This window comes from Rutilus rutilus, assembly GCF_951802725.1.
Source record: "Rutilus rutilus genome assembly, chromosome: 18".
NCBI classification, from domain to species: Eukaryota; Metazoa; Chordata; class Actinopteri; order Cypriniformes; family Leuciscidae; genus Rutilus; species Rutilus rutilus.
Genome location: NC_140231.1, coordinates 8,943,335 through 8,955,824, shown reverse-complemented (window position 1 = coordinate 8,955,824; position 12,490 = coordinate 8,943,335). Strand labels below are relative to the sequence as shown.

The 12,490-nt window shown below is 39.2% G+C and overlaps 1 protein-coding gene across 1 annotated transcript; it reads left to right on the top strand.

The window, feature by feature from the left end:
* Positions 1-8,737: 8,737 nt before the first annotated feature.
* On the top strand, positions 8,738-11,366 carry LOC311277613 (uncharacterized protein; the record flags this gene model as incomplete). Its single annotated transcript, XM_084387986.1, has 2 exons — positions 8,738-10,163; positions 10,362-11,366. The coding sequence occupies 2 exons, from the start codon at positions 8,738-8,740 to the stop codon at positions 11,159-11,161; spliced, it is 2,226 nt and encodes a 741-aa protein (XP_084244112.1). The 3' UTR covers positions 11,162-11,366.
* Between the last annotated feature and the right edge of the window lie 1,124 nt (positions 11,367-12,490).

Here is a 12,490-nt window from a genome sequence, read left to right as displayed (position 1 = left end):
GTTCAAAAGGTCAGATATGGATATCTATATGGCTTATGTAACATTAGAAGGAGTCTATGAGTATGTATAGAAAGGTCAAGATCGAGAACTCTATGGCCATAAATATAGTCCTTGGGTCAAATATGGACTTCTGTATGGCCGATTTAACATCAGAAGGAGTCTATGAGTTTCTAAGAGTAAAAAACATTTTGAGGATTCTTTGGCCAAAAACATGTTAAATCAGTCAAATATGGCTACAAGTCTGGCTGACATAACATCACGAGAAGTCTTTATGGTAGGAGAAATATAAATAGTAAGGTAAATGTTCAAGGTCTCTGGCCAGAAATATGTTCAGAAGGTCAAATATGGACTTCTCTATGGCTGATTTAACATCAGAAGGAGTCTATACATTTATGATAGACAAAATCCTTTAGAGAACTCTTTGGTCAATTTTTTTTTTCAATCAGTCAAATATGGACTACTGTCTGCCTGATTTTACATTACGAGAAGTCAATCTGTAGTATAGCAAGATAATGTTCAAGAACTCTTTGGCCAGAAATATGTTCAGAAGGTCAAAAGGTGACCTTGGTATAGCTGATTTATTATCAGAAGGAGTCTATAACTTTATATAGTTTGAAAAATTTTGAGGACACTTTGACCAGAAATAAGTTCAAAAGGTCAGATATAGACATCTATATAGTATGTATAGAAAGCCCAAGATCGAGGACTCTTTGGCAAGACGTGTTCCTTGGGTCAAATATGGAATTCTGTATGTCTGACGTAACATCAGAAAGAGGCAACAATATGGAAAGGTCAAGTTTCGAGTACTCACTCCTTGGCCAGAAAAAAATTCGGTAGGGCAAATAGGGACTTTTGTCAGGATGATATAACATCCGAAGATATCAGTCTGAATGTATAGTGTTAATCTTTTAGGACTCTTTGGCCAGAAATATGTTCAGTAGGTCAAAAGGGGACCTCTGTATAGCTGATTTATCATCAGAAGGAGACTATAACTTTACATAGTTTGAAAAATTTTGAAGACACTTTGACCAGAAATAAGTTCAAAAGGTCAGATATGGACATCTATATGGCTTATGAAGCATCAGAAGGAGTTGGACAATGAGTATGTATAGAAAGCCCAAGATCGAGGAATCTTTGGCCAACAATATGTTCTTTGGGTCAAATATGGACTTCTGTATGGCTGACGTAACATCAGAAAAAGTCAACGAGTATATATGGAAAGGTCAAGTTTCGAGTACTCCTTGGCCAAAAAAAAAATTCAGTATGTCAAATATGGACTTTTGTCAGGATGATATAACATCCGAAGATATCAGTCTGAATGTATAGTGTTAATCATTTAGGACTCTTTGGCCAGAAATATGTTCAGTAGGTCAAAAGGGGACCTCTGAATAGCTGATGTATCATCAGAAAGAGTCTATAACTTTATATAGTTTAAAAAATTTGATGACCAGAAATAAGTTCAAAAGGTCAGATATGGACATCTATATGGCTTATGAAGCATCAGAAGGCGTCTATGAGTATGTATAGAAAGCCCAAGACCAAGGACTCTTTGGCCAGAAATATGTTCAGGAGGTCAAAAGGGGACCTCTGTATAGCTGATTTATCTTTAAAAGGAGTCTATAACTATATATTTTGAAAATTTTTAGGACACTTTGACCACAAATAAGTTCAAAATGTCAGATATGGACATCTATATGGCTTATGAAGCATCAGAAGGAGTCTATGAGTATGTATAGAAAACGCAAGATCGAGGACTCTTTGGCCAGCAATATGTTCAGTAGATCAGAAGGGGCCCTCTGTATAGCTGATTTATCATCAAAAGGAGTCTATAACTTTCTATAGTTTGAAAAAATGTAAGGATACTTTGACTACAAATAAGTTCAAAAGGTCAGATATGGACATCTATATGGCTTATGAAGCATCAGAAGGAGTCTATGAGTATGTATAGAAAGCCCAAGATCGAGGACTCTTTGGCCAGAAATATGTTCTGGAGGTCAAAAGGGGACCTCTGTATAGCTGATTTATCATCAAAAGGAGTCTATAACTTTCTATAGTTTGAAAAAATGTAAGGACACTTTGACCACAAATAAGCTCAAAAGGTCAGATATGGACATCTATATGGCTTATGAAGCATCAGAAGGAGTCTATGAGTATGTATAGAAAGCCCAAGATCGAGGACTCTTTGGCCAGAAATATGTTCATGAGCTCAAAAGGGGACCTCTGTATAGCTGATTTATCATCAAAAGGAGTCTATAACTTTATATAGTTTGAAATATTTTTTAGGACACTTTGACCAAATAAGTTCAAAAGGTCAGATATGGAAATCTATATGGCTTATGAAGCATCAGAAAGATCTATGAATATGTATAGAAAGCCCAAGATCGAGGACTCTTTGGCCAGAAATATGTTCTGGAGGTCAAAAGGGGACCTCTGTATAGCTAATTTATCATCAAAAGGAGTCTATATAGTTTGAAAAAATGTTAGGACATTTTGACCACAAATAAGTTCAAAAGGTCAGATATGGACATCTATATGGCTTATGAGGCATCAGGAGTCTATGAGTATGTATAGAAAGCCCATAGATAAAGGACTCTTTGGTCAGAAATATGTTCAGGAGGTCAAAAGGGGCCCTCTGTATAGCTGATTTATCATCAAAAGGAGTCTATAACTTTATATAGTTTGATTTTTTTTTAGGACACTTTGACAAGAAATAAGTTCAAAAGGATAGATATGGATATCTATATGGCTTATGAAGCATCAGAAGGAGTCTATGAGTATGTATAGAAAGCCCAAGATAGAGGTCTCTTTGGCCAGAAATATGTTCCTTGGGTCAAATATGGACTTCTTTATGGCTGACGTAACATCAGAAAATGTCAACGAGTATAAATGGTAAGGTCAAGTTTCGAGTACTCTTTGGACAGAAAAAAATTCAGTGTCAAATTTGGACCTTTGTCAGGATGATATAACATCTTTAACGACTCTTTGGCCAGAAATATGTTCAGCAGGTCAAAGGCGTACCTATGTATAGCTCATTCTTATAACATTATGTGCTTTGCACAAACGATCTAACGTTGAGCATCATTAAAGAAACATAGGTTATGCACTTCGTGCATTGCATTGCATTGCACACCAAAACTAACTCAATGCCATGTTCATTAGAGAGATAACATATGTGTTGTTGCTTTGCACAAACGTTGTGCATTGAAGAATAACATATAGTCTGTGCACTACTTGCATTGCATTGCACAACAGAACTACTCGATCCCATGTTCATTACAAAGATAACGTGTGTTGTTGCATTGCATTGCATTGCACACACGATCTAACGTTGTGCATTGAAGAATAACATAGGCTATTGCACTTCTTGCATTGCATTGCATTGCATTGCACACCAGAACTAAATCATTCCCATGTTCATTATAGAGATGATATGTGTGTTGATGCATTGCATTGCATTGCATTGCATTGCATTGCATTGCACTAACGATCTAACGTTGTGCACTGAAGAATAACATATAGGTTATGCACTTTTTGCATTGCATTGTACAACTGAACTACCTCATTCCCATGTTGATTCAGTCCCATGTTTGTTGTTGCATTACATTGCATTGCACTAACGATCTAACGTTGTGCACTGAAGAATAACATATAGGTATGCACTTTTTCCACTGCATTGCATTGCACACCAGAACTAAATCATTCCCATGTTCATAAAAGAGATAACGTTTGTTGGTGCATTGCATTGCATTGCACAAACGATCTAACGTTGTGCACTGAAGAATAACATATAGGTTATGCACTTTTTGCATTGCATTGCACTGCACTGCACACCAGCTAAATCATTCCCATGTTCATTAAAGACATAACACGTGTTGTTGCATTGCATTGTATTACATTGCTTTGCACTGCATTGCTTTGCACTGCATTGCTTTGCACTGCATTGCATTGCTTTGCATTGCATTGCACTAACGATCTAACGTTGTGCACTGAAGAATAACATATAGGTCATGCACTTTTTGCATTGCATTGCATTGCATTGCATACCAGAACTAAATCATTCCAATGTTCATTAAAGACATAACGTGTGTTGTTGCATTGCATTGTATTGCATTGCATTGCAATGTATTGCAATGCAATGTTTTGCGTTGCATTACATTCATTTGCATTGCTTTGCACTGCATTGCATTGCACTAAAGATCTAACGTTGTGCACTGAAGAATAACATATAGGTTATGCACTTTTCGCATTGCATTGCATTGCACACCAGAACTAAATCATTCCCATGTTCATTAAAGACATAACGTGTGTTGCTGCATTGCATTGTATTGCATTGCATTGCTATGTATTGCAATGCAATGTATTGCATTGCATTGCATTGAATTGCACTGCTTTGCATTGCTTTGCACTGCATTGCATTGCACTAACGATCTAACGTTGTGCACTGAAGAATAACATATGTTATGCACTTTTTACATTGCATTGCACACCAGAACTACCTCATTCCCATGTTGATTAAAAACATAACGTGTCTTGTTGCATTGCATTGCATTGCACTAACGATCTAACGTTGTGCACTGAAGAATAACATATAGGTTATGCACTTTTCGCATTGCATTGCATTGCACACCAGAACGAAATCATTCCCATGCTCATTAAAGACATAACGTGTGTTGTTGCATTGCATTGTATTGCATTGCATTAATTTGCATTGATTTGCACTGCATTGCATTGCACTAACGATCTAACGTTGTGCACGTATTGCATTGCATTGCACACCAGAACTAAATAATTCCCATATTCATTAAAGACATAACGTGTGTTGCTGCATTGCATTGTATTGCATTGCATTGCTATGTATTGCAGTGCAATGTATTGCATTGCATTGCATTGAATTGCACTGCTTTGCATTGCTTTGCACTGCATTGCATTGCACTAACGATCTAACGTTGTGCACTGAAGAATAACATATAGGTTATGCACTTTTTGCATTGCATTGTACAACTGAACTACCTCATTCCCATGTTGATTAAAGACATAACGTTTGTTGTTGCATTACATTGCATTGCACTAACGATCTAACGTTGTGCACTGAAGAATAACATATAGGTATGCACTTTTTCCACTGCATTGCATTGCACACCAGAACTAAATCATTCCCATGTTCATAAAAGAGATAACGTTTGTTGGTGCATTGCATTGCATTGCATTGCACAAACGATCTAACGTTGTGCACTGAAGAATAACATATAGGTTATGCACTTTTTGCATTGCATTGCACTGCACTGCACACCAGAACTAAATCATTCCCATGCTCATTAAAGACATAACACGTGTTGTTGCATTGCATTGTATTGCATTGCTTTGCACTGCATTGCTTTGCACTGCATTGCATTGCATTGCACTAAAGATCTAACGTTGTGCACTGAAGAATAACATATAGGTTATGCACTTTTCGCATTGCATTGCATTGCACACCAGAACTAAATCATTCCCATGCTCATTAAAGACATAACGTGTGTTGTTGCATTGCATTGTATTGCATTGCATTAATTTGCATTGATTTGCACTGCATTGCATTGCACTAACGATCTAACCTTGTGCACGTATTGCATTGCATTGCACACCAGAACTAAATCATTCCCATGTTCATTAAAGACATAACGTGTGTTGCTGCATTGCATTGTATTGCATTGCATTGCTATGTATTGCAATGCAATGTATTGCATTGCATTGCATTGCATTGAATTGCACTGCTTTGCATTGCTTTGCACTGCATTGCATTGCACTAACGATCTAACGTTGTGCACTGAAGAATAACATATGTTATGCACTTTTTACATTGCATTGCACACCAGAACTACCTCATTCCCATGTTGATTAAAAACATAACGTGTCTTGTTGCATTGCATTGCATTTATTTGCATTGCTTTGCATTGCTTTGCATTGCTTTGCATTGAATTGCATTGCATTGCATTGCATTGCATTGCATTGCACTAACGATCTAACGTTGTGCACTGAAGAATAACATATAGGTTATGCACTTTTCGCATTGCATTGCATTGCACACCAGAACTAAATCATTCCCATGTTCATTAAAGACAACGTTTGTTGCTGCATTGCATTGTATTGCATTGCATTGAATTGCACTGCTTTGCATTGCTTTGCACTGCATTGCATTGCACTAACGATCTAACGTTGTGCACTGAAGAGTAACATATGTTATGAACTTTTTACATTGCATTGCACACCAGAACTACCTCATTCCCATGTTGATTAAAAACATAACGTGTGTTGTTGCATTGCATTGCATTGCATTGCATTGCATTGCTTTGCATTGCATTGCATTTATTTGCATTGCTTTGCATTGCTTTGCATTGCTTTGCATTGCTTTGCATTGCTTTGCATTGCTTTGCATTGCTTTGCATTGCACTAACGATCTAACGTTGTGCACAGAAGAGTAACATATAGGTTATGCACTTTTCGCATTGCATTGCACACCAGAACTACCTCATTCCCATGTTCATTAAAGACATAACGTGTGTTGTTGCATTGCATTGTATTGCATTGCTTTGCATTGCTTTGCATTGCTTTGCTTTGCCTTGCCTTGCCTTGCCTTGCCTTGCATTGCATTGCTTTGCACTGCATTGCATTGCACTAACGATCTAACGTTGTGCACTGAAGAATAACATATAGGTTATGCTCTTTTCGCATTGCATTGCACACCAGAACAAAGTCATTCCCAAGTTCATTATAGAGATGATATGTGTGTTGTTGCATTGCATTGCATTGCATTGCACTAACGATCTAACGTTGTGCACTGAAGAATAACATATAGGTTATGCACTTTTCGCATTGCATTGCATTGCATACCAGACTACTAAATCATTCCCATGTTCATTAAAGAGATAACGTTTGTTGGTGCATTGCATTGCATTGGCTATGCATTACGTTACTAGCGATGTAACGTTGTGCACTCAAGAATAACATATAGGTTATGCACTTTTTGCATTTCATTGCATTGCACACCAGAACTACCACATTCCCATGTTGATTAAAGACATAACGTGTGTTGTTGCATTGCATTGCATTGCATTGCATTGATTTGCAATGCCTTGTACTGCATTGCATTGCATTGCATTGCATTGCATTGCACTAACGATCTAACTTTGTGCACTGAAGAATAACATATAGTTTATGCACTTTTTGCATTGCATTGCATTGCACACTAGAACTTAACCATTCCCATGTTCATTAAAGAGATGGTATGTGTGTTGTTGCTTTGCATTGCACTAACGATCTAACGTTGTGCACTGAAGAATAACATATAGGTTATGCACTTTTCGCATTGCATTGCATTGCATACCAGACTACTAAATCATTCCCATGTTCATTAAAGAGATAACGTGTGTTGTTGCAATTGCATTGCATTGCATTTTATTGCACAAACGATCTAACGTTGTGCACTGAAGAAAAACATATAGGTTATGCACTTTTTGCATTGCATTGCATTGCACATCAGAACTAAATCATTCCCATGTTCATTAAAGAGATAACGTGTGTTGTTGCAATTGCATTGCATTGCATTTTATTCCACAAACGATCCAACGTTGTGCTCTGAAGAATAACATATAAGGTTATGCACTTTTCGCATTGCATTGCACACCAGAAATAAATCATTCTCATGTTCTTTAAATAGATGATATGTGTGTTGTTGCATTGCATTGCACTAGCGATGTAACGTTGTGCACTGAAGAATAATATATAGGTTATGCACTTTTTGCATTGCATTGCATTGCACACTAGAACTTAACCATTCCCATGTTCATTAAAGAGATAACATATGTGTTGTTGCATTGCATTGCACAAACGATCTAACGTTGTGCACTCAAGAATAACATATAGGTTATGCACTTTTTGCATTTCATTGCATTGCACACCAGAACTACCTCATTCCCATGTTGATTAAAGACATAACGTGTGTTGTTGCATTGCATTGCATTGCATTGCATTGCATTGCATTGATTTGCCATGCCTTGTACTGCATTGCATTGCATTGCATTGCATTGCATTGCACTAATGATCTAACTTTGTGCACTGAAGAATAACATATAGGTTATGCACTTTTTGCATTGCATTGCACACTAGAACTTAACCATTCCCATGTTCATTAAAGAGATGTGTTGTTGCATTGCATTGCACTAACGATCTAACGTTGTGCACTGAAGAATAACATATAGGTTATGCACTTTTCGCATTGCATTGCATTGCATACCAGACTAAATCATTCCCATGTTCATTAAAGAGATAACGTGTGTTGTTGCAATTGCATTGCATTGCATTTTATTGCACAAACGATCTAACGTTGTGCACTGAAGAAAAACATATAGGTTATGCACTTTTTGCATTGCATTGCATTGCACATCAGAAGTAATTCCCGTGTTCATTAAAGAGATAATGTTTGTTGTTGCATTGCATTGCATTGCACAAACGATCTAACGTTGTGCACTGAAGAATAACATATAGGTTATGCACTTTTTGCATTGCATTGCATTGCACATCAGAACTAAGTCATTCCCATGTTCATTAAAGAGATAATGTTTGTTGTTGCATTGCATTGCATAGACTCCTTCTGATGCTTCATAAGCCATATAGATGTCCATATCTGACCTTTTGAACTTATTTGTGGTCAAAGTGTCATAAAAAAATTCAAACTATATAAAGTTATAGACTCCTTTTGATGATAAATCAGCTATTCCCTGAGGACGGCACCCCACTTCTAGTCTTTGGTGACTTCAACATCCATCTCGAAAAGCCGCATGCAACAGACTTCACCTCTCTCCTAGCCTCTTTCGATCTCAAACGACTCATCACCACAGGTACTCACAAATCAGGCAACCAACTGGACCTGGTTTACACACGCAATTGCATCACAGACAACATCCTGGTGAGACCTCTCCATGTTTCAGATCATTTCCTCATTACTTTCAGTCTACATCTCTCTACCCCTTCACCACCAACACCCCCACCAGTCACTTTCAGGCGAAACCTGCGCTCACTTTCTCCCTCCCATCTTTCCTCTGCCGTGTCATCTTCTCTTCCCCCACCCTCACAATTCTCATCTCTGGATGTGAACACAGCAACGGACACCTTATGCTCCACTCTAACCTCTTCTCTAGACATTATCTGCCCTCTCTCCTCCAGGCCAGCACGTGCTACTCCCCCTAACCCCTGGTTATCTGAGGTTCTTCGGGAACACCGGACTGAACTTAGGGCAGCGGAGAGGAAATGGCACAAATCAAAAGACGCATCTGACCTGAGTATGTATCAATCTCTCCTCTCTTCCTTTTCTGTGGATGTTCATGCTGCAAAATCTTCATACTTCCACAACAAGATCAACAGCTCCTCCAACACACGTTCACTCTTCAAGACATTCAACTCTCTCCTCTGCCCACCTCCACCACCACCCTCCTCCTCCTTAACTGCTGACGATTTTGCGAACTTCTTCACCAACAAAACAACATCTATCAGCAGTCAGTTTTCAGCTCCACACACACAGGAACCCAGACTGACCGCTTCCACAGCCAATATCCCACTGTTCTCCTTCTCCTCGCTAACCGAGGAAGAAGTATCTACACTTCTCCTCTCCAGTCATCCTACCACCTGCCCTCTAGACCCCATCCCCTCACACCTTCTACAAGCCATCTCTCCGACACTTCTACCATCACTCACACACATAATCAACTCATCCCTCCATACTGGCACCTTCCCTACAGCATTCAAGCAGGCTCGGGTCACTCCACTGCTTAAAAAACCAACACTAAACACATCATCTGTAGAGAATTACAGACCTATCTCCCTCCTACCATTCATTGCGAAGACACTTGAAAGAGCTGTTTTCAACCAAATAACATCCTTTTTGTCTCTAAACAACCAGCTGGATGTCAACCAATCTGGCTTCAAGAAAGGGCATTCAACAGAAACTGCATTACTGTCAGTCACAGAAGCCCTACGGATCGCTAAAGCTGCTTCCAAGTCCTCAGTCCTCATTCTCCTGGATCTGTCTGCTGCCTTCGACACTGTGAATCATCAGATCCTTATGTCCAGCCTCTCATCACTGGGCATCACAGGAACTTCACTCCACTGGTTTGAGTCCTATCTCACAGGTAGGTCCTTCAAGGTCGCATGGAGAGGTGAGGTATCCAGAGCACATCAACTGACCACAGGGGTTCCCCAGGGTTCAGTTCTTGGTCCCCTCCTCTTCTCCATCTACACTACATCACTGGGACACATCATACAGGCACACGGCTTCTCCTACCACTGCTATGCTGATGACACACAGCTCTTCCTCTCGTTTCAACCAGATGATCCCACAGTAGCTGCACGGGTCTCAAGCTGTCTGGCGGACATCTCCACATGGATGAAGGAACATCACCTGCAGCTCAACCTGGCAAAGACTGAGCTTCTCATCCTCCCTGCCAATCCGTCTATACAACACGACTTCACCATCCAGCTAGAGTCATCATCAATCACCCCATCAAGGTCGGTCAGAAATCTCGGAGTAACGCTTGATGACCAGCTGTCCTTCACAGATCACATTTCAAAGACAGCTCGATCATGCAGGTTTGCACTGCACAACATCAGGAAGATCAGGCCTTTCCTAACTGAGCATGCAACACAACTTCTGGTCCAGGCCCTGGTCATTTCTAGGCTTGACTACTGTAATGCTCTTTTGGCCGGACTTCCAGCATGTGCAACAAAACCTCTACAGATGATCCAAAATGCTGCAGCTCGTCTTGTCTTCAACGAGCCCAAGAGGGCCCACGTCACTCCTCTGTTCATCTCTCTGCACTGGCTACCTCTCGCTGCTCGCATCAAATTCAAGGCATTGACGCTTGCTTACAGATCTATCACAGGCTCAGCTCCCTACTATTTTCACTCACTCCTACGAGTCTACATCCCTACCAGACGCCTACGATCGATCAACGAGCGACGTCTCGTGGTTCCATCACAGAGAGCCACAAAATCACTTTCCAGAACATTCTCATTCACAGCTCCATGCTGGTGGAACGCTCTCCCCGGCCTCATCCGGAATGCAGAATCACTGGCAACATTCAAAAAACAGCTGAAAACCTATCTCTTCCGTGAGCACTTAACCTCATAAAAAAAAAAAAAAAAAAAAAAAAAAAAATAAATAAAAAAAAAAATCCTTTGAAACATCACTTATCAGACTTATGCTACTCTGAATAATGCCTGAACTTTGTATTCTGAGCACTTCTTGCGTTGTTGTTGTTTTTGCCTCTTCATGATGACTCGCTTTATTTAGTCCTAATTTGTAAGTCGCTTTGGATAAAAGCGTCTGCTAAATGACTAAATGTAAATGTAAATGTATTCAGAGGTCCCCTTTTGACCCCCTGAACATGTTTCTGGCCAAAGAGTCCTCGATATTGGGATTTCTATACATACTCATAGACTCCTTCTGGTGCTTCATAAGCCATATAGATGTCCATATCTGACCTTTTGAACTTATTTGTGGTCAAAGTGTCCTAAAAAAATTCAAACTATATAAAGTTATAGACTCCTTTTGATGATAAGTCAGCTATACAGAGGTCCCCTTTTGACCTCCTGAACATGTTTCTGGCCAAAGAGTCCTTGATCTTGGGGCTTTCTATACATACTCATAGACTCCTTCTGGTGCTTCATAAGCCATATAGATGTCCATATCTGACCTTTTGAACTTATTTGTGGTCAAAGTGTCCTAACATTTTTTCAAACTATAGAAAGTTATAGACTCCTTTTGATGATAAATCAGCTATACAGAGGGCCCCTTTTGAACTACTGAACATATTTCTGGCCAAAGAGTCCTCGATCTTATGCTTTCTATACATACTCATAGACTCCTTCTGATGCCTCATAAGCCATATAGATGTCCATATCTGACCTTTTGAACTTATTTGTGGTCAAAGTGTCCTAAAAAAATTTCAAACTATATAAAGTTATAGACTCCTTTTGATGATAAGTCAGCTATACAGAGGTCCCCTTTTGACATCCTGAACATGTTTCTGGCCAAAGAGTCCTCGATCTTGGGATTTCTATACATACTCATAGACTCCTTCTGGTGCTTCATAAGCCATATAGATGTCCATATCTGACCTTTTGAATTTAGTTGTGGTCAAAGTGTCCTAACATTTTTTCAAACTATAGAAAGTTATAGACTCCTTTTGATGATAAATCAGCTATACAGAGGGCCCCTTTTGAACTACTGAACATATTTCTGGCCAAAGAGTCCTCGATCTTATGCTTTCTATACATACTCATGGACTCCTTCTGATGCCTCATAAGCCATATAGATGTCCATATCTGACCTTTTGAATTTATTTGTGGTCAAAGTGTCCTAACATTTTATCAAACTATAGAAAGTTATAGACTCCTTTTGATGATAAATCAACTATACAGAGGGCCCCTTTTGAACTACTGAACATATTTCTGGCCA